Raw genomic sequence first — 22,176 nt, 5'->3', positions numbered from 1 at the left:
TGAGATATCTTGCAGAGGGATGCAGCACTCTTAAAATGGCAAAGCTTCTGAAGCGTGATCATCGAACAATCAAGCGTTTCATTCAAAATAGTCAACAGGGTCGCAAGAAGCGTGTGGAAAAACCAAGGCGCAAAATAACTGCCCATGAACTGAGAAAAGTCAAGCGTGCAGCTGCCAAGATGCCACTTGCCACCAGTTTGGCCATATTTCAGAGCTGCAACATCACTGGAGTGCCCAAAAGCACAAGGTGTGCAATACTCAGAGACATGAACAAGGTAAGAAAGGCTGAAAGACGACCACCACTGAACAAGACACACAAGCTGAAACGTCAAGACTGGGCCAAGAAATATCTCAAGACTGATTTTTCTAAGGTTTTATGGACTGATGAAATGAGAGTGAGTCTTGATGGGCCAGATGGATGGGCCCGTGGCTGGATTGGTAAAGGGCAGAGAGCTCCAGTCCGACTCAGACGCCAGCAAGGTGGAGGTGGAGTACTGGTTTGGGCTGGTATCATCAAAGATGAGCTTGTGGGGCCTTTTCGGGTTGAGGATGGAGTCAAGCTCAACTCCCAGTCCTACTGCCAGTTTCTGGAAGACACCTTCTTCAAGCAGTGGTACAGGAAGAAGTCTGCATCCTTCAAGAAAAACATGATTTTCATGCAGGACAATGCTCCATCACACGCGTCCAAGTACTCCACAGCGTGGCTGGCAAGAAAGGGTATAAAAGAATATCTAATGACATGGCCTCCTTGTTCACCTGATCTGAACCCCATTGAGAACCTGTGGTCCATCATCAAATGTGAGATTTACAAGGAGGGAAACCAGTACACCTCTCTGAACAGTGTCTGGGAGGCTGTGGTTGCTTCTGCACGCAATGTTGATGGTGAACAGATCAAAACACTGACAGAATCCATGGATGGCAGGCTTTTGAGTGTCCTTGCAAAGAAAGGTGGCTATATTGGTCACTGATTTGTTTTTGTTTGGTTTTTGAATGTCAGAAATGTATATTTGTGAATGTTGAGGTGTTATATTGGTTTCACTGGTAAAAATAAATAATTGAAATGGGTATATATTTGTTTTTTGTTAAGTTGCCTAATAATTATGCACAGTAATAGTCACCTGCACACACAGATATCCCCCTAAAATAGCTAAAACTAAAAACAAACTAAAAACTACTTCCAAAAATATTCACCTTTGATATTAATGAGTTTTTTTGGGTTCATTGAGAACATGGTTGTTGTTCAATAATAAAATTAATCCTAAAAAATACAACTTGCCTAATAATTCTGCACTCCCTGTATATCTATTCATTTGTTCTAGTTTACATGGATGATATCCTTATTTATTCTCCAGACTCATCATGAACATGTTAAACAAGTATTACTAACATTGCTTGATAATGGACTTTATTGTAAACTTGAGAAATGCATATTTGATCAGCATGAGGTTCAGTTTTTGGGGTATAATATTTCTGCCTCTGGTTTTCAAATGGATCCACGCAAACTAGAGGCCGTTCTACGCTGGCCGGTACCCAATGGGTTAAAAGCCATCCAAAGGTTTATTGGTTTCTCTAACTATTATAGGAGATTCATCAAAGGTTTCTCTTCGGTAATAGCCCCCATCACCAAAATTGTACTATATGGCCTAAAGGAGCTAAAGAGGCTTTTGAGCTTCTTAAACAAATGTTCGCATCTGCTGACATATTAAGACATCCTGACATTAGTAAATCTTTCCTACTTGAGGTTGAAGCCTCCGAGATAGGGGTCAGGGCTGTTCTTTCTCAGATGCCCCTTTGCATCCTTGTAGTTACTTCTCCAGAAAGTTGTCTCCTGCCAAGCGTAACTATGACATTGGTAATAGAGAACTGTTAGCCATCATACTAGCGCTTAAGGAATGGCGACATCTTTTGGAGGGTTCCAAGGATCCCATTCTGATTATCACTGATCACAAGAACCGGGCATGTATTGGGGATGCTAGACGACAGTGTTCTAGACAAGCTAGAAGGTCATTATTTTTGTCTCGCGTTAACTTCATTATCACCTACAGACCCAGTTCTAAGAACGTTAAAGCTGACGCCTTGTCTAGACAATCCAACATTGAATCGGATCTAGAACAAGAGACATCTCCTATTATTTCTCCTGAGTGTATTATTGCATCCACTGTCCTTTCTTTATCATCCCCTTTGCTCCGTGCTATCATGACGGCTCAGCCCCAGGCAGCTTGCAACAAAGCTCAAGATAAATTGTTTATTCCATTGCCTGATAGGTCAGAGGTGCTGGAGGAATTCCATGACAATGTGACCGCTGGGCATCCGGGTATTAATATAACTGTACCTGCCATTTCCAGGTCATTTTGGTGGAAGTTACTCAGGAGGGATATTATAGATTATGTAGAAACCTGCTCTGTCTGTGCAGTTTCGAAGGTTCCTCATAAACTTCTGTGTGGATTGTTACAGCCACTTCCTATACCCAGTATCCCATGGTCTCATTTATCGATGGATTTCATTGTTGAACTGCCTAGTTCCAATGGGTATACAACCATCCTCATGGTAGTTGACTGTTTTTCTAAATTGGCACATTCTACTCCACTTAAAAAATTGCCTTCGTCTCAGGACCTGGTGCACATATTTATAAGCGATATTGTCAGGTTATATGGTATTCCTCGAAATATTGTGTCTGACAGGGGTTCCCAACGGTTCTGCAGGGCATTCAATAAACAGTTGGGCATTGAATTGTCATTTTCCTCTGCTTACCATCCCCATTCTAATGGTACGGCTGAAAGAGCTAACCAATCACTTCAGCTGTATTTATGTTGCTTCGTGAATAGTACACAGTCTAACTGGGCTGAATTATTGCCCTGGGCCGAATTTGCAAGGAATAATGCTACTCATGACTCATCTGGGCATAGTCCGTTTTTTGTCAATACGGGTCGTCATCCTGCTGTTCTCCCTGCTGTGTTTTCTGATACGGCTATCCCTACTCTGGATGATCACCTTACCTCTATTTGTGATACCTGGACTAAGGTTTACTCTGCTCTTGAAACTGCGGCTGCTAGCTTTAAGTTTCATGCGGATAAACGGCGGAGTGCCAATCCAGTTTACCAGGTTGGTGATCGGGTTTTGTTATCCTCACGCATACCTAATGCTTTTCATGTGTCCTTGCTCAAATCGCTTGTTTGCAATTGGTACACAAGTCCAGTTGTTCCCCCTCCTCCTTTGGTTGTTTCTGGACAGGAGGAGCACAAAGTCTCCTCCATCATTGATTCCAGGTTTTCTTGCGGTTCCTTACAGTATTTGGTTGATTGGAGGGGGTATGGGCCTGCTGACCGTTCTTGGGTTTCGGCTTCTGATATCCATGCTAGCTGTAAAATTTGTTCTTTTCACGCCAAGTTTCCTCTCAAACCTGGTCCTGCCCACCCGGTGGGCGGTCTTCAGGTGGGGGGTAATGTCACGTATTCATCCGCACATAAAAATGTGGTTAATGGCATTTACCGTCCCGACAGGAAAAGTTGTGCCGAGAAGCATTACCGTCCTGACAGGAAAGCTTGTGCCAAGCAGCAATCCTGCACATGGACACCTGGTAATTGCTTTTGGGGTCAAAGGCCAGTTATGGCCAATCAGATCCACAGGAGGGGTATTTAAACTCAATTTTCCTTTTGCTCATTGCCCTGTTGTGGTTTCATCCTGATAGTAATCTGAGAGTGTGTTCCTGATCTTGATTTTCTGGTATTTGCCTTTTTGGCTTTGTTTTGACTTCCCTGAATTCTGGTATCCTTGACTTCTGGCTTTCCCTCATCATTGTGTCGGATTCTGTGTTCCTGACCTCGGCAAGTATTTTGACTATTCTTGGATACGTTAAGTCCGGCCATGCTAAGGTCCGGTTATACGTTATCCTTAGTCCTAGGTCCTAGGTGTGATACAGCTCTGCATGCTGGATCAACTTGTAATCCTGACAAAAAAACAAGATCTGTGCTTCCCACTGCTTAGGATATTGCCCAGGCCATGGAGCCAGCCTTTCCACACTCACTGGTGTCCTTGCCTTAAAAACGTTAATCGCTGGCACCCCCCTTGAGTAAAGCCTACTTTGCTTTTTTGAAGTATCACACTGCGGGATGTGCTCCACCACAGTGTGAGCTACTCCTGGGGGGCCCAAAGCCTAGGGCAGCACAAAACCAGGATACACCACTGGCTAGCATATGTATATATTTCAATGTATAATTCTTTAACCCCTTAAGGACCAAACTTCTGGAATAAAAGGGAATCATGACGTGTCAGACACGTCATGTGTCCTTAAGGGGTTAAAAGTATATCACACTCAGCCAGCCCTCACACACAATCACACATTTAGCCTACTTCACACATATCACATTCAGTCAACCACCACAATGACACTCAGCCAAGTTCCAGGCACACTCACGCTAAGCTATCTCCACTCTCTGCTTAGGGTGGAGCCAGGAGGGGTTGCGAGGGAGGCCTGTCTTTGGTTCTTGCACTAGGCGCAGGGGTAGGCAACCTTCGGCACTTCAAATGTTGTGGACTACACCCATAATGCTGGCAAAGCATCATGGGAGGTGTAGTCCAAAACATCTGGAGTGCGAAGGTTGCCTATGCCTGCAACTAGGGCCTTGTGGTTCTTAGTTACACCTTTGCCCATATGTTAATCTGGCCTTGTATTCCTTTCCTCCACATGCTCCCTTTACAGCTTGACAATTTAGGGGAATTAATCTGTAGGATGCCAAAGCATAGGACAAAAACTGTTTTAAAAACTTTTTTTACAGCCTATAGGTAACTGTCTATTCTGCCTGCTAATATTTTCAGCCATGTGATTAGGAACTAAGGTCATCACAACTCCTTGCAGAGATTCTATTCTTTTAGCAAGGACTGATTCTTGTTTATTTTGTAGTTACTAAGTAGGACATACATTTTATCTTATACATTATTTCCTGTGTCTTTTTTTTTCTCGTTTTCTGCTTTCTTTCAGAGTTCCAGAGTCGAACAAATACACAGCAGTTCTATGTATCACTAATGTGACCAGATTTCCTCTTTGTATGAAAAAAACTATTAGAAATGTCCTCTATAGGTTGATATTTTAATTCAGTTTAATAGTGTAAATATTCTGTAAAGCAGTCTCACTTAGGAACAACATTGCATAAAAAATAAATTAACCGTAATGTATCCATCTCCTTCCCATGTTCTTTGTTTTGACCCTCTTACACCTCCCCTGCCAACTCCTTTCCTTTTCCTGGCCAAGATGTTGTTAACATGTACAGGAGGGCAATGGCAACTTAAAATAGATCTCACTTTATGACCATGTTCATGACCTTTCCTCCTGTTCTAGTGATGGACTGGGCTGTTGTTATTGTTCTCCTGAGCCTTATCTGCAAGGCACAGCTTCCTGCAAAAATGGGAGGATCATTTAGTCATATAACCCTGTGACTTATAAACCTGGGAACGATAATAACAGTGCCAATTAGTTTTACAGATCAGCAGTCTGGGCAACATCAAATACGCATATATATATTTTCTCACAAGGATACCCTGGTCTTACAAATACCCACTCATGTCTCTAGACTTGGTGAGGTTTAGTGAGCTGGGTGAAGAGGAAGGAGAACAAGTTCCAGATCTGGAATCAGTTAAGGCTCTGACAGCCAGACTGAACCTCCAGACCAGGCGTCCATCTTACCAGGAATGGGCACAGAGGGTACAGGGACAGCCCTGGATGCAAGGCAAGGACCAAGAACAAAACTCGCCAATAGGCAGCGTGTGTGGATTTAGCTCTATGGATGAAGCTTTGGAATGGCTCAGGAAAGAGTTGGTGAGTCTGAGATGCTCTGGGGAACTCCATATTGTCCTTAATGTATGTTCTCTAGAAATATCACGTTTATTCTTCTTCCACCTTCATTATATTTGTGTGACTCCTTATACTCTGTCTCTTACTCTTGTACTCATATGTGTTTGTGCCTTCTTCGTCCATATATCTCTGAAATAATTTGACATTTAAAATTGTACTGGTACCATAATAGATATTACATAACCAATGAGTTTGAAAACATCGGGAGAAATATCCAATAACTAACAATATTTAGATTTTAACACGTGGAAGAAACACTTTACATCTAAAGAATTGTATATAAAATATTCAAACAATACCATACCAATAGTAACATGTTGATCTACCACAACAGCATCTTTCAATCAAGTAGTATAATATTTATATATTGCTTTTTTCCAACCTGTGTCAGTAATTTTATACACGGTCCACTATCATCATATACCTGCCAAGTGTCCCTACTGAGCCAAATGTACAAGTTGTGAACAAAACAAAACAGTAAACAAAACCTGGCATTTGCGCTATATGTCTGTCCAACCGTAATTCACCTCTTTCATATTAAATGCACCCCCCCTTATTATATATCATTTTATTCAGGGGAAACAGGGCTTTCATTTAATATCAAATATTTAGCTATAAAACATAATTTAATATGAAAAAAATGGCAGAAAATAAGTTCTACATGACATTTTAACTGTCAATGTCATAATACTGTTTGCTTTTACTGCAATAAAATACACATACACATCGCCGGCGTGGGATCGCCGGCGTGGGATCGCCGGCGTGGGATCGCCGGCGACCAGGTAAGTAACAAAAGACCGGAGGGCATACTATTACGCCCAGCGGTGTTTAGAGCCGCTTAACCCCTTAACACCGCAGCCAAATGTACAAGTTGTGAACGAAACAAAACATAAACAAAACCTGGCATTTGCGCTATATGTCTGTCCAACCGTAATTCACCTCTTTCATATTAACCCCTTCAGGACGGAGTCAATAGTACACGTTCTGATCAAAACAAAACGTAAACAAAAACTGGAATTTGCGCTATATGTCTGTTCACCCGTAGTTCCCCTCTTTCATATTAAATGCACCCACACTTATTATATATCATTTTGTTCAGGAGAAACAGGGCTTTCATTTCATATAAAATATTTGTATTTGAAACAATTTATTATGAATAAAATTAAAAAAAACTGTGAGAAATTTGATTTTTTTTTTTAAATTTGTAGTTCCGCCTCACATTTTAGCTGTAAATGTCATAATACTGTTAGGTTTTACGGCAACAAAATGCACATATTTGTAATCAGCGATGTCTCACGAGTACAACAGTACCTCCCATTAACAGGTTTCATGGTGTTTTGGAAAGTTACAGGGTCAAATATAGAACGTTCCATTTTCAAATTGAAATTTGCCAGATTAGTAATGTTACCTTTGAGACGGTGTGGTAGCCCAGGAATGAGAATTACCCCCATAATGGCATACCATTTGAAAAAGTAGACAACCCAAGGTATTGAACGTGGGGTATGTTTAGTTTTTTTTAGTAGCCACTTATTCACAAACACTGGCCAAAGTTAGCGTTCATATTTGTTTTTGTGTGAAAAAAGCAAAAAACTAATATTTGGCCAGTGTTTGTGACTAAGTGGCTACTAAAAATGACTGGACATACCCCATTTGCAATACCTTGGGTTGTCTACTTTTGCAAATGGTATGCCATCATGGGGGTAATTCTTATTCCTGGGCTACCATACGGTCTCAAAGGCAACATAACTAATCTGGCAAATTTCAATGTCAAAAAAATGAAATGCAAGCCTTATATGTGACTCTCTAACTTTCCAAAACACCATAAAACCTGTACATGTGGGGTACTGTTATTCTCGGGTGATTTCACTAAACACAAATATTAGTGTTTTAAAACAGTAAAACATATTACAACAATAATATAGTCCATAAAAGTGCCGTTTGTTTGTAAAAAATGCAAAAAACGTCACTTTTACTTAAAATATCATCGTTGTAATACAATTTACCAGTTTTAAACACTAATATTTGAGTTCAGCGAAGTCTCCCGAGTAAAACAGTACCCCCTATGTACAGGTTTTATGGTGTCTTGGAGAGTTACAGGGTCTAATATAGTGCATGCGAATTAAATTCTCTGCACTTTCTCCCTGTGTTGTCAGGCATGTCAATCAAATTTTAATTAATCAAATGACATAATTATGTTAAAAAATTACTTAAATATACACGTAGAATTTTAATATATATGCATTTATAGGTATATAAATTCTACGTGTATACTAATGTAATCTTTTATGTAATTATATGTATTTATCTCTCTATATATATTTGCGGTTATTTGTATTTTATATATAGATAGATATATATAGAATGTCATTCTAAGTGTATTCTGTTTCCAATATATATATATTAATAACAAAATACAGTTAGAATGAAATTACATATGAATATATAATTTATTTTATATTTTGTTTCAATATTTTATTTATTTATTTAATTATTTTATTTATTTATTATTGTAATTATGCGTATATATATATAATATATATATGTAGATCTATTATATATATAATATATATACATATTATATATATGTAACATCATTCTAAGTGTATTTTAATATTAATATATATACTAATATTAATATTAAAATACATTACGTATGACGTTACATATATATAATATGTATATATATTATATATATAATATATACATATTATATATATATAAAAAGGCATTTAATTTATTTTATAACATTTTAATATTTATTTTTTTACACTACCTACCAGCAGGGGGACTGTCTAATATTTTAAACAGTCCCCCTGCTGGCAGATCCATAGCCAGCTATAGGGGGCCATGTGATCGCTCTTTGAGAGCGATCACATGGCCCCCGGGGGCCTCATTTGCCGGAGGGGGGCTGCCTGGGCTCTCAGACAGCCCCCCAGAAGAGGATCGCGGCGGAGGTGAGTACACCTCTGCTCCTGGGGCTGCAAGCCGTTACGGCGTTCTATGCCGCCGCAACGGCTTTAAAGCCCTTTAAAGCCGCGACGGCATAGAACGCCGTAACGGCGTTAAGGGGTTAAATGCACCCCCCCTTATTATATATCATTTTATTCAGGGGAAACAGGGCTTTCATTTAATATCAAATATTTAGCTATGAAACATAATTTAATATGAAAAAAATGGGAGAAAATAAGATTTTTTTTGATTTTTTTCGTTCTTCATGACATTTTAACTGTCAATGTCATAATACTGTTTGCTTTTACTGCAATAAAATACACATATTTGTATTCAGCAAAGTCTCACGTGTAAAACAGTACCCCCTATGTACAGGTTTTATGGTGTTTTGGGAAGTTACAGGGTCAAATATAGCGTGTTACATTTGAAATTGAAATTCGCCAGATTGGTTACGTTGCCTTTGAGACTGTATAGTAGCCCAGGAATTAAATTTACACCCATAATGGCACACCATTTGCAATAGTAGACAACCCAAGGTATTGCAAATGGGGTATGTCCAGTCTTTCTTAGTAGCCATTTGGTCACAAACACTGGGCAAAGTTAGCGTTAGTATTTGTTGGTGTGTGAAAAATGCAAAAAACGCCAATTTTGGCCAGTGTTTGTGACTAAGTGGCTACTAAAAAAGACTGGACATACCCCATTTGCAATACCTTGAGTTGTCTACTATTGCAAATGGTATGCCATCATAGGGGTAATTTTCATTCTTGGGCTACCATAGGGTCTCAAAGGCAACGTAACCAATCTGGCGAATTTTAATGTTAAAAAAATGAAACACAAGCCTTATATATGACGCTGTAACTTTTGAAAACACCATAAAACCTGTACATGATTGGTACTGTTGTACTTGGGAGACTTCGCTGAACACAAATATTTGTGTTTCAAAACAGTACAAAGTGTCACAGCAATAATATTGTCCGTGTAAGTGCTGTTTGTGTTTGAAAAATGCAAAAAACTTCACTTTTACTGGCGATATCATTGTTGTAATACATTTTTTAAATATCACAATACAGTTAGAACGAAATAACACACATCTATATATTTTTTAATTATTATTTTTTAATTTTTTTTTAATTTTATTTTTTAACGTAATTAAATTTTTTTATATTATATATAAATACAATAATTATATATATATTTAATCAGTATCAGTCTACGTGTAATTTGATATTAATATATATATATATATATATATATATATATATATAATTATATATATATATTAATAGTAAAATACACCTAGACAGTGTATGTATGTGTATATATATACTTAGATCATATATATATATAATATATGTATAATATGTATATATATAAAAAAAAATTTACACTTATTTATTTAATTGAATTTTATTTCCAGCCAGCAGGGGGACTAACTGTCATTACAGTTAGTCCCCCTGCTTGCAATGCACCAGGCAGCTATCCCGGCCATGTGATTGTGAGGTCCTCGCAAGGACCTCACTCTCACATGGCCGGGGGGGGGGAGGAGGGGGCTTCAGGATGTCGGATGTGCCGCGGGGGGCTCCCTGGGAGTCCCCCCAACCGCGATCGCCCGGGGTGGGATCGCCGGCGACCGGGTAAGTAAAAAAAAACCGGAGGGCGTAATAGTACGCCCTCCGGTTTTAAGGGGTTAAGCTACAATAAATGTGTTTAGAAATCGGTCTGTGTAAATAAGATACATTTTGTGAAAATAAGATACGTGTTAATTTACACTTGTTGCATAAATTGTTATTAGTAAATCACCCACCACTCGCATCCGTAAAATTAAACTGTCCCTCTTTTTCCATTTAAAATGTTGGAAGGTATGTCATCGTGGCTAACTTATTTTTCATTTTCTTTGTAACTGTACTACTACACAGTGGAGGAGAATTATCAAAGTTTTATGTTTTAGAAAGAGATCTACAGTATTAGAAATGAGGCAGCCACCATGGAACCAGCAGGTACTTACCATTGGTGACTTATACTCTTTTGCATTTTTGCACAACTTTTCAGAACATAATAGTTTGATAAATCTCCCCCAATGTCTGCCCAATACCTCTTTCTTACTCCAAGAGTTCCTTTTTTCAGAGGAGCACCACATCAAAAGTGTACAAAATGTAAGAGTGTATTATAGAGCTGTCCAATATATCTCATATATCACATAGCTTTATCTTCAATATTACTCACTGTAATATGCAGGTTTTATCACAGACTGCCACAGCAATAAAACAGTAAATGTGCGCTCTGTAAGAGGGTATTTCCAAACAGACGAGCAATATAAATGAGAGCATAATTGCAGTAAAACTGTAGTAATCTGTGTTTACAGTTTAGTGAATGTGTCAAGAAATTAGTTTGTTCTTGTTCCAAGTTTTTGTTTACTCATTTACAGTAATAGCTGCCAGCAGTATACAAACTCAGCTAAAATTATTCATATAGCTTTGTCTGTGTAAACTGCATTACGCAATCTGTCTCTACTGGTCCTCTACAGGTAAATTATTATGCACAACAATTATATATATGTATATATAAATTTGCCATTTAATTGTCTGCTGAAATATGAAAATTAATGGGACACTGTAAGCACCAGAACCACTGCTAATGTAGTAGTTCTGAAGCAAAAAGTGTGACTCTAACACTGTCTGACAACTGTAAAAACTGCTCCCCATAGACAGGGCCGGACTGGGACATAAATTAGACCGGGCAGTTTAAGGCAGAGCAGCCCACTAGGAGAGGTGGGGCCAGGAAGGGGGCATGTTATGCAGGGCCAGTGCAAGGATTTTTGCTGCCCTAGGCAAAAGTAAAGTTTGCCGCCCCCCCCCCCCCATGCGTCATCACAATGCCCCACCCATATGATCCCTTGCCACTCTCTTCTCCCCCCGTTGTCACTCTCTTCTCCCCTCCCCCTTTCCCTCCCTCCCCCGTCAATTCCCCTCCCTGTCAATTTCTCTCTCCCACTCCCTGTCAATTTCTTTCTCCTACCCTCCCTGTCAATTTATTTCTCCCCCTCTCTCTGTCAATTTATTCCCCCCACTTGTCAATTTATTTATCCCCCCCTCCCCTACCTCTGTTGTAGCTTGGCGGAGCCCTGTATGGTCCGCGGGTACAGGGAGCTTTTGATTCCGGTACCTGGCCGGACTAAAAGGAAGTGCACACTCAGTGTTAGTCCGGCTGGGTACAGGAGACAGATACTCCCTGTACCCGCGGACCATACAGGGCTTGGCCACGCTACAGTGAGGGAGTGACAGGAGGGAGCGCTTCCTAGGGCGCACCGGCCCGGGGGGGGGGGGTGCCAGATTTGAGTGACCCGGCAGAAGGGTAGCACATAGCGCTCCCTTCTGCCACTCACTCAGTGTAGCATGGTAAGGAGGCATGGACCACGGTACAGGAAATTCTGTTTCCTGTACCTGGCCAGACTGAAAGGAAATGCTACGGCCGGGTACAGGAAAAAGAAGCTCCTGTACCGCGGTCCGCGCTGCCTGGCCACGCTACAAAGAGGTAGAGACCGCTAAGGGAATGATGGGGTGATGGAGGAGAGACCACTAAGGGAAAGTTGGGGGGGGGGGGGGGGGAGGAGAAGAATCCACTAAGGGAAATATGGGGAGGGGGGAGTGGAGGAGAGACCACTATGGGAAAGATTGGAGGGGAGGGGGTGGGAGAGACCACTAAGGGAAAGATGGGGGGAGGAGAGACCACTAAGGGAAAGATGGGTGGGGGGGTGGAGGAGAGATCACTAAGGGAAAGATTGGGGGGGTGGAGGTGAGACTACTAAGTGAAAGCTGGGAGGAGGGAGAGTTCACTAAGGGAAAGATGGGGGGGTGGATGAGAGACCACTAAGGGAAAGATGGAGGGTGGAGGAGAGACCACTATGGGAAAGATGGGAGGGGAGGAGGGGAGACCACTAAGGAAAAGATGGGGGGGGGTGGAGGAGTGAACAATAAGGGAAAGATGGGGGGGGGTGGAGGAGAGACCACTAAGGGAAAGATTGGGTGGTGGGGGAGGAGAAGAGACTACTAAGGGAAATATGGGGGGGGAAAGACCACTAAGGGAAAGATGGGGGGTAGAGGAGAGACCACAAAGGGAAATATGGGGGGGTGGAGAAGAAACCACTAAGGGAAATATGGGGGGGGGGGAGGAGACCACTAAGGTAAAGCTGGGGGAGAGGGGAGAACTCCAAGAGACAGGTTGGGAGGTAGAGCACTATGGGAATGGGGGGGGGAGCGCACTAAGGTCAGGGGAAGCATTAAGGGGCAGGGGGGCAGGGGGGCAGGGGGGCAGGGGAGAGCATTAAGGGATAGGAGAGCACTAAGGGACAGGAGGGGAGAACACACAGAGTTGATTGTGAGGGAGACACACAGATGGACCTGGGGGGAAAAGAGACACACCAAGGAGCTGGAAAGAATAAGACACGCAAAGGGGTTGGGAGGATGTAGGAGACATACAAAGATGGGGGGTGGATAAGAGACACACACGGGGCTTGTAAGAGATACACTAAAGGGAGTTGTAATACATAACACTTAAAGAAAAACTATACAAAAAAATGATTAACATAATAAATATAATAATAGAAATAAAGATGCTCCCTTCTCAGCCCCTATCCTACCCCACAAACCCTCTTTCACACTACACACATACACAATGTAGCCCTACTCACACACAGACACACCGCAACATACAATGCATCCTACACTCACACAGAAACACACCATGCTTCCCTTACACACAATGCATCCATTACACACACACGCAATGCAAACCTCACAAACACACACACAATGCAGCCCTTGCACACAATGCATCCCTTACACACACACACACACTTACTGCTTCTCTTAACGCATCTATTACACACACTCAATGCACCCCTTAAAGACACACACACTACATTACATTACATACATAGAAACACACCTCGCATCCCTTACACATACAAACACCAATTCACACAGTGCATCCCTTACACACACACACACACACACAATGCATTCCTTACACACAAACACACACTGCATCCCCTATACACACACACTACATCCCTTACGCAAACTGGTATCCCTATACACTACATACATAACATCCTCTACAATAACACATAACACATCCTCGACACACATAGACTCCACTCCCTTATAGCGAACTCATGGGTGGGCCTTGTAGGCATAAGGCTTATGGGCGGGCCTTGTAGACAGGGCCGATGCTAGGATTTTTGACTACACAAGCGAATATGCATTTTGACGCCCTCCCCAGAAATAAACCATGCATCTTCACCTCTGTGTCTCGTAGCCCCCTTTTGAATTTCTTACCCCCATTAGTGTTGCATATCCACTCTCTTGAATGTCTTACCCCTTTGGCCCCTTTGTGCCTTACACCCCCCTTTAGTGTGTCTCCTACAACCCCTCTTATGTATTTCTTGCTTCCCCGCCAGCCCTTTTCTGTCTCTTTCTTCGCCCCAGCCCCTATCTCTCTCTCTTTTTCTCCCACATAGACATAGATACAGGCAAAAATACATACATGCACAAATACACAAACATACAGACACACAACCATACAAGCACACAGACATAATTATTCAGGCACACAGTCACAAAGATATACAGACACACAGTCATAAAAGGCACACAATCAAACAAACAGAGTCATACAATCTACACATACAGGTACATTGTCGTACAAACACAGACATACATTCATACACAGGCACATACAGAAATACAGACACATACATAAAGAAACATAGAGATAGGCATATAGAGACATACATACACAATGATACATAGACATACATACACAGACAGTCATAAAAAAAACATACAGACAAGGCAAACAGAGACATACATACACAGACAAACAAAGAACCCTGCACACTGATACCATGTAAATGCTCCGGCCATCCACAGTGGTGGATGCTCCGTGTCAGGCGGACGTCGCTGGATCCACCAGTAAAGTCTTCAAAAGGAATAAACGCAGGCAACACTCCAATAGTAAGGATGGTATATATTATTTACTGGTAGGTGAACCACCCCATAGAAAGTGTGACGTTTCAGCTCATGCAATAAGGCTCTTCTGAGCCGGAACTTCGCACTTTCTTTGGGGTGGTTCACCTATCAATAAATATACCATCCTTACTATTGGAGTGTTGCCTGTGTTTATTCCTTTTGAATACATACACAGACCGTCATACAGAGACATACAGACTGTATGTCTCTGTATGACGGTCTGTGTATGTACACAGGATGGCTAAAAGATAGATCCCCATCTGTCGTGCAACTTCAACAATGCTTTGAAAGCTGGGGCTCTACCGATTCCCCATGCTTGCAGGATTGTATTTAGCACGGAGCAGTATTTATGTGTTTGTAAGCATGTGTTTGTATGGAGTATGTTTGTATGATTGTAAGGGTGTGTTTGTATGTAGTTTTTACGTTTGAATGCAAGCATGCATCTATGTGTAGTGTTGGTTTTTGAATGCAGGTGTGTGTTTATATATAATTTTGGTGTCTGATACAGAGGTGTGTTTGTATGTAGTGTTGACATTTGAATGCAGGGGTGTGTTTGTATGTTGTGTTGACGTTTGCATGCAGGTGTTTATTTGTGTGTAGTGTTGGTGTTTGAATGCTGAGATTTTTGCACATATACATATACACATACACTGCCACACACACACACACTGTGATACACATACACAAAGATACACACACTGACACACATTCAGATACACATATACACATATTCACAAACTGATGCACATTCAGATAGACAGACGCATAGATACACACACATACAGATACACACAAACACTGACAGACATACAGATACACACATACACAATGATAGACATACACAAACAAACACACAAAGACACACTAACAGACAGACATACACACACACTGACAGACATATAGATACACAGACACACTGACAGAGACATATACACACACAGACAGACACATACACACACTGACACACTGACAGACATACACACACAGACACACTGACACACTTACATATACACACACTGACACACTTACATATACACACACTGACACACTGACAGACAGACATATACACACACTGACACACTGACAGACAGACATATACACACACACAGACACACTGACAGACAGACATGTACACACACAGACACACTGACAGACAGACATGTACACACACAGACACACTGACAGACAGACATGTACACACACAGACACACTGACAGACAGACATGTACACACACAGACACACTGACAGACAGACATGTACACACACAGACACACTGACAGACAGACATGTACACACACACAGACACACTGACAGACAGACATGTACACACACACAGACACACTGACAGACAGACATATACACACACTGACACACTGACAGACAGACATATACACACACTGACACACTGACAGACAGACATATACACACACAGACACATTGACACACTGACAGACAGACATATACACACATTGACACACTGACAGACAGACATATACACACACAGACACACTGACAGACAGACATGTACACACACACAGACACACTGACAGACAGACATGTACACACACACAGACACACTGACAGACAGACATGTACACACACACAGACACACTGACAGACAGACATATACACACACAGACAGACATATACACACACAGACACACTGACACACTGACATATACACACACAGACACACAGACAGACATATACACACAGACACACTGACACACTGACAGACAGACATATACACACACAGACACACACACTGACAGACAGGTTCAGGAGGGTGGCTTACCTGGGATCCAAAGTGCTGCCTGAGGTAGTTGGGAGTTGGAGGAGCTGGTCCTGCCCAGCCCCCCTCCTCTCTGCCTTCTCTTGCTCTTGCTGCTCGAGTCTTCTTGGGAGGACTTCCTCCCATGCTGGCGAGAAGATGGCCGGCGGTAGCTCCGCCCCTCCTGGGCGCCAGCCGCGCTGTGTGCTACAGAGGGAGCAGGGATATGACTTGTCATATCCCCGCCCCCTCCTCACAGTCCGCGGCGCTGCATTTGGCGCTCGGCCACACTACAAGAAGTGACCGGCAGGAGAGGGGAGCTGTGCGCTTCCCTCCTGCCGGCCACCCAGACTTTTGCACCCCCGGGCTGGTGCGCCCTAAGGCGGCCGCCTGTGCCGCCTTATGGACGCACCGGCCCTGCTTGTAGACATACTCACGGTCAGGCCATGGGGGCCTAGACTGTGATCTGTGTAAGGGGCAACAAAAAAATGGAGCTGCTTCCTGTTCGTTTATTTTTATGAGCACTGTTTTAACACCAGACCAGTGGAGCCAGCCTGAGCCCATCTTCATCCTCTTGTCCTCGTCTGGTGGTAAGTAGGCAATCCAGTTTATTATTAGTGACACTAATCTCTAATTTACCTCACATTAAAGGGACACTATAGTCACCAGAACCACTACAGCTTAATGTAGTGATTCTGGTGTTTATAGCCTGTCCCTGCAGGCTTTTTAATGTAAACACAGCCTTTTCAGAGAAAAGACACTGTGTGCAGCACTGCCATTGGTTCATATGGCAGATCATATGGGTGGGGCATTGTAATGTCTCATGATAGGCAGAGCATATGGGGGTTGAAATCCTTGCACCGGCCCCGTGTACCCCTCCAGGGCCCCCTCTGCACAATGCAAGCACACACATTTGCTGATGACTTGTCTCTGGTGTCCGCAATAGTGAGATACCAAAGAACAAAAGCGGAACAGGGCTGTTAAAGTGTGTTGTGCATGTGTTTGGAAGCTCCCTGGGTTGTTGTAGAGTGTATATGGGTCTGTTTCTGGTGTATTATGTGTGGCTAGGGGTTGTGTTGTGTGTTTCTTGGTTGTTTTAGGGCCTGTAGCGTGTGTGGGCCTTGTAGGTGTAGTATGTGCATTTAATGGCTCTACTGTGTGTGTTTCTAGCGGCTGCAGGGGGATGCTTTGTGTGTGTATACGGATAGAGGTTGCAGTGCACATGTGAAGTGCAGTGAAGGCTCATCAATAGACATGTGCTTTCGTTTTCGAATGAAAGCGTTTTCTGACGAAATTCCTGTGGTTTTTGTATTCGAAAGAGCAACATACGATAATGGAAACGAAAGGAAAGCGGAAATGCCGAATGATTACCTTTTCGTTTCCATTAGCGTGCGCAAAAAAAAAAATCTCTACCAGCTCCCTCCTTGTAAAAAAATTATTACTACCCCCCCCCCTTTGTGTTAAAATCCATGGGGGTCACTATGACCCCCATATTAATAAATGGGAGATTAAATCCTCCCTATTGCCTCCCTATTGCCCCTAGTAGGGGCCGCGAGTAGGGGCATATCGCCTAAACAAATGTAAAATTACAGCTATTGCTGCCCAGTCACTAGTGCAATAAATTGGGGGGGGGCGGGAGCGGGGGCTAAATCCTGCTGCCCCTACCTGTGCCAGCCCCCCCCCTCCCTGCAGTAGGGGCATGTCACCTAAACAGCGAGCAGCCAGTGGCTGCTCGCTGTCATTTAAATCAGTATTTTACATAGAAGTGAGTGAGAGCTATGATAAGAGACAGTACATGTAACAAAATGTTATAGTAAAACTATAACAATGTTGCAATATGAAAAAGTAGCTATTTAGATCTAAATAGCTACTTTTGCCACGGTACTCTTACCAGCTCTCTCACTTCTATGTAAGTTTAAATGACAGCGAGCAGCCAGTGTCTGCACGCTGTCATAAAACTAAATAGGACCCCCATATTGATAAAAAGGAGGTTAAACCCTCCCCAATGTCCCTACTCGCGGCACGCCGCGAGTAGGGGCATATTGCCTAAATTGAAATTTTAAAACACTAGTGACTGGGCGGCTATTGCTGCCCAGTCGCTAGTTAAATGATGGTGGGGTACACACAAGTTAAATGGGGGGGACATAGTGCCATCCCCCTGGTCCCCACCCATTGCCCGGGTGGGGACCCTAACATAATGTTAGGGGGGACCTAATGTCCCCCCCGGTCCCCACCCATTTGCCCACGGGGTGGGGACCCTAACATAATTGTGGGGTGGGGATCTAATGTCCCCCTGGTCCCCACCCATTGCCCGCGGGTGGGGACCATAAAATAATAATGAGAGGGGGACCTAATGTCTCCCCCAGTCCTCACCCAGTGCCCGTTTGAAATCCACCAATCAGAGTGCTCTGTGTCAATTTACACAGCGTGGGAAAGTTCTTTGGAATTTTCCCACGCTGTAAAAAGTGGCTAGCACTCTGATTGGTTGACTTAAAGGACCACTCTAGTGCCAGGAAAGCATACTCGTTTTCCTGGCACTAGAGTGCCCTGAGGGTGCCCCCACCCTCAGGGACCCACTCCCGCCCGGCTCTGGAAAGGGGAAAGGGGTAAAAACTTACCTTTTTCCAGCGCTGGGCGGGAGCTCTCCTCCTCCTCTCCGCCTCCGTTCCTCCCTGTCGGCTGAATGCGCACGCGCGGCAAGAGCTGCGCGCGCATTCAGCCGGTCACATAGGAAAGCATTCATAATGCTTTCCTATGGACGCTTGCGTGCTCTCACTGTGATTTTCACAGTGAGAATCACGCAAGCGCCTCTAGCGGCTGTCAATGAGACAGCCACTAGAGAATTAGGGGGAAGGCTTAACTAATTGATAAACATAGCAGTTTCTCTGAAACTGCTATGTTTATAAAACAATTAGTTAACCCTAGCTGGACCTGGCACCCAGACCACTTCATTAAGCTGAAGTGGTCTGGGTGCCTAGAGTGGTCCTTTAAACTAATCTTAAACCAATCACAGTGCTCTGAGCTTAATTGCACGGCGGGGCAAGGCTTTATAAGCCTTCTCCCGCCCTGCAGAGCTCAGTCTCCGCGGAGCCCTCCATGGGTGCGCTCGTCTTTTTTTTTTTTTTTAAACACAGTTGCGGCGCGTATTATGGGTTTTTATTTGCCCTTTTTTGGGGTTGAAGAAAGAAAAGAAAAGAAGAAAAAAAAAGAAGACATCAAATGGTAAGTTTGGGGTGGGGACTGGGGGGGACATTAGGTCCCCCCTCATTATTATTTTAAGGTCCCCACCCGCGGGCAATGGGTGGGGACCGGGGGGACATTTGGCCCCCCACAATTATGTTAGGGTTCCCACCCCACGGGCAATGAGTGGGGAAGTGGGGACCGGGGGGACATTTGGCCCCCACAATTATGTTAGGGTTCCCACCCCACGGGCAATGGGTGGGGACCAGGGGGGACATTAAGTCCCCCCCACAATCATTAAATTAGGGTCCCCACCCACCACTCATGGGTGGGGACCGGGGGGACATTAGGTCCCCCCAACAATTATTATATTAGGGTCCCCACCCGCTGGTAATGGGTGGGGGCGGGGGGGGACATTAGGTCCCCCCCCTTATTATTATTTTAAGGTCCCCACCCGCAGGCACTGGGTGGGGACTGGGGGGGGGACATTAGGTCCCCCCCTCATTATTATTTTAAGGTCCCCATGCCGCGAGTAGGGACATTGGGGAGGGTTTAACCTCCTTTTTATCAATATGGTGGTCCTATTGAGATTCCCCTACATTTATTCAGCTTGGCTCATAATCGTATTTCTGGAGAGTACCCACACTGACAATGTATCATTGATATTCTAAATGGATCGATGACCAACTGTAGACTGTCTTGTTTCCTCTAGTGTTCGAATTTTGTCTAAAGCTAGACATCACACAAGAGGAATATATATATATATATATATATATATATATATATATATATAGTTGCAAGAAAAAGTATGTGAACCCTTTGGAATGATATGGATTTCTGCACAAATTGGTCATAAAATGTGATCTGATCATCTAAGTCACAACATTAGACAATCACAGTCTGCTTAAACTAATAGCACACAAAGAATGAAATATTGCCATGTTTTTATTGAACACACCATGTAAACATTCACAGTGCAGGTGGAAAAAGTATGTGAACCCCTAGACTAATGACATCTCCAAGAGCTAATTGGAGTGAGATGTCAGCCAACTGGAGTCCCATCAATGAGATAAGATTGGAGGTGTTGGTTACAGCTCCCCTGCCCTATAAAAAACGCACACCAGTTCTGGGTTTGCTTTTCACAAGAAGCATTGCCTGATGTGAATTATTCCTCGCACAAAAGAGCTCTCAGAAGACCTACGATTAAGAATTGTTGACTTGCATAAAGCTGGAAAGGGTTATAAAAGTATCTCCAAAAGCCTTGCTGTTCATCAGTCCACGGTAAAACAAATTGTCTATAAATGGAGAAAGTTCAGCACTGCTGCTACTCTCCCTAGGAGTGGCCGTCCTGTAAAGATGACTGCAAGAGCACAGCACAGACTGCTCAATGAGGTGAAGAAGAATCCTAGAGTGTCAGCTAAAGACTTACAAAAGTCACTGGCAAATGCTAACATCCCTGTTAGCGAATCTACAATACGTAAAACACTAAACAAGAAGGGATTTCATGGGAGGATACCACAGAGGAAGCCACTGCTGTCCAAACAAAACAGTTTTCTAATATTTTAAAAATAACATACCACAATGATTTGTATTGTAATCACACTGGAAGCTATAATACCACAATAAATTATGGAGTGAGATGGTTTTGTGCAGCAGATTTATTTATTCATTAGAAGGCATTCTTTTACCACTTGCCAGTTGTCACCAGTCATTTAGATTCCTTTTGTGACGTTGGCCCTTTAAATCACTGCCCAACCATTCATTCTATGGTAAATACTTCTCTTTTGATTTTAGAATGTAATCTTACTCATTGTCACTTTTTGTTTCAACAGAGGGAAATGCAAGCCTCTGATCACCTCCTAGCTAGACAGCTAATGCTCTTACGGTCTCGAATATCACAGCTCAAAGTGGAACAGACCTGTGAGCGTCACAAGGAGATGTTAGATGATGCCACATTTGATCTGGAGGGTTGTGATGAAGACTCGGACCTACTCTGTGACATCCCACCAAGGGCAGCCTTTTCGCTCTCTACTCCACTTAAACACATTGGTGTCACCCGGATGAATATCAACTCTAGGAGATTTTCTTTGTGCTGAGAGACCCACCAATGGCAGCTTTTGAGATATTAGACTTATTGGTTTTCAATGTTTTGGATGGAAAATAACATGAATAAATTGGAACCTCTTCAAAAATGAAATCCACAAATATATTTAATTGAAGTTAAATGTCAAATTACTCCAAGGTTAACTCATCCCTATAAATATACAGATTTTCAATACAATATAATTTTTTTTTAAATGTGTATGTGTTTATGATAATTTCTTTCAGGATGAACAACATGGCAAAACAGTCCCAATAAGGCATAACCTATTCAGAATTTGTATGTATGTAATCAGTT

At 42.7% G+C, this 22,176-nt stretch overlaps 1 protein-coding gene across 1 annotated transcript in view; it reads left to right on the top strand.

The window, feature by feature from the left end:
* Nucleotides 1-5,523: 5,523 nt before the first annotated feature.
* Nucleotides 5,524-22,176, top strand: part of FAM167B (family with sequence similarity 167 member B) — a 16,710-nt gene continuing 57 nt past the window's right edge. The window contains exons 1-2 of the mRNA XM_063444542.1: nt 5,524-5,812; nt 21,611-22,176. The exon at nt 21,611-22,176 is cut by the window's right edge and continues 57 nt beyond it. Coding sequence (XP_063300612.1) covers nt 5,558-5,812; nt 21,611-21,874 — 519 coding nt within the window. The 5' untranslated portion in view covers nt 5,524-5,557 and the 3' untranslated portion in view covers nt 21,875-22,176. The remainder of the gene's footprint in view (nt 5,813-21,610) is intronic.

The sequence above is a fragment of the Pelobates fuscus genome, chromosome 1 (genome assembly GCF_036172605.1).
Source record: "Pelobates fuscus isolate aPelFus1 chromosome 1, aPelFus1.pri, whole genome shotgun sequence".
NCBI lineage: Eukaryota > Metazoa > Chordata > Amphibia > Anura > Pelobatidae > Pelobates > Pelobates fuscus.
Note: the sequence above shows the minus strand (reverse complement) of the source record. Positions and strands in the feature narration are given on the sequence as shown.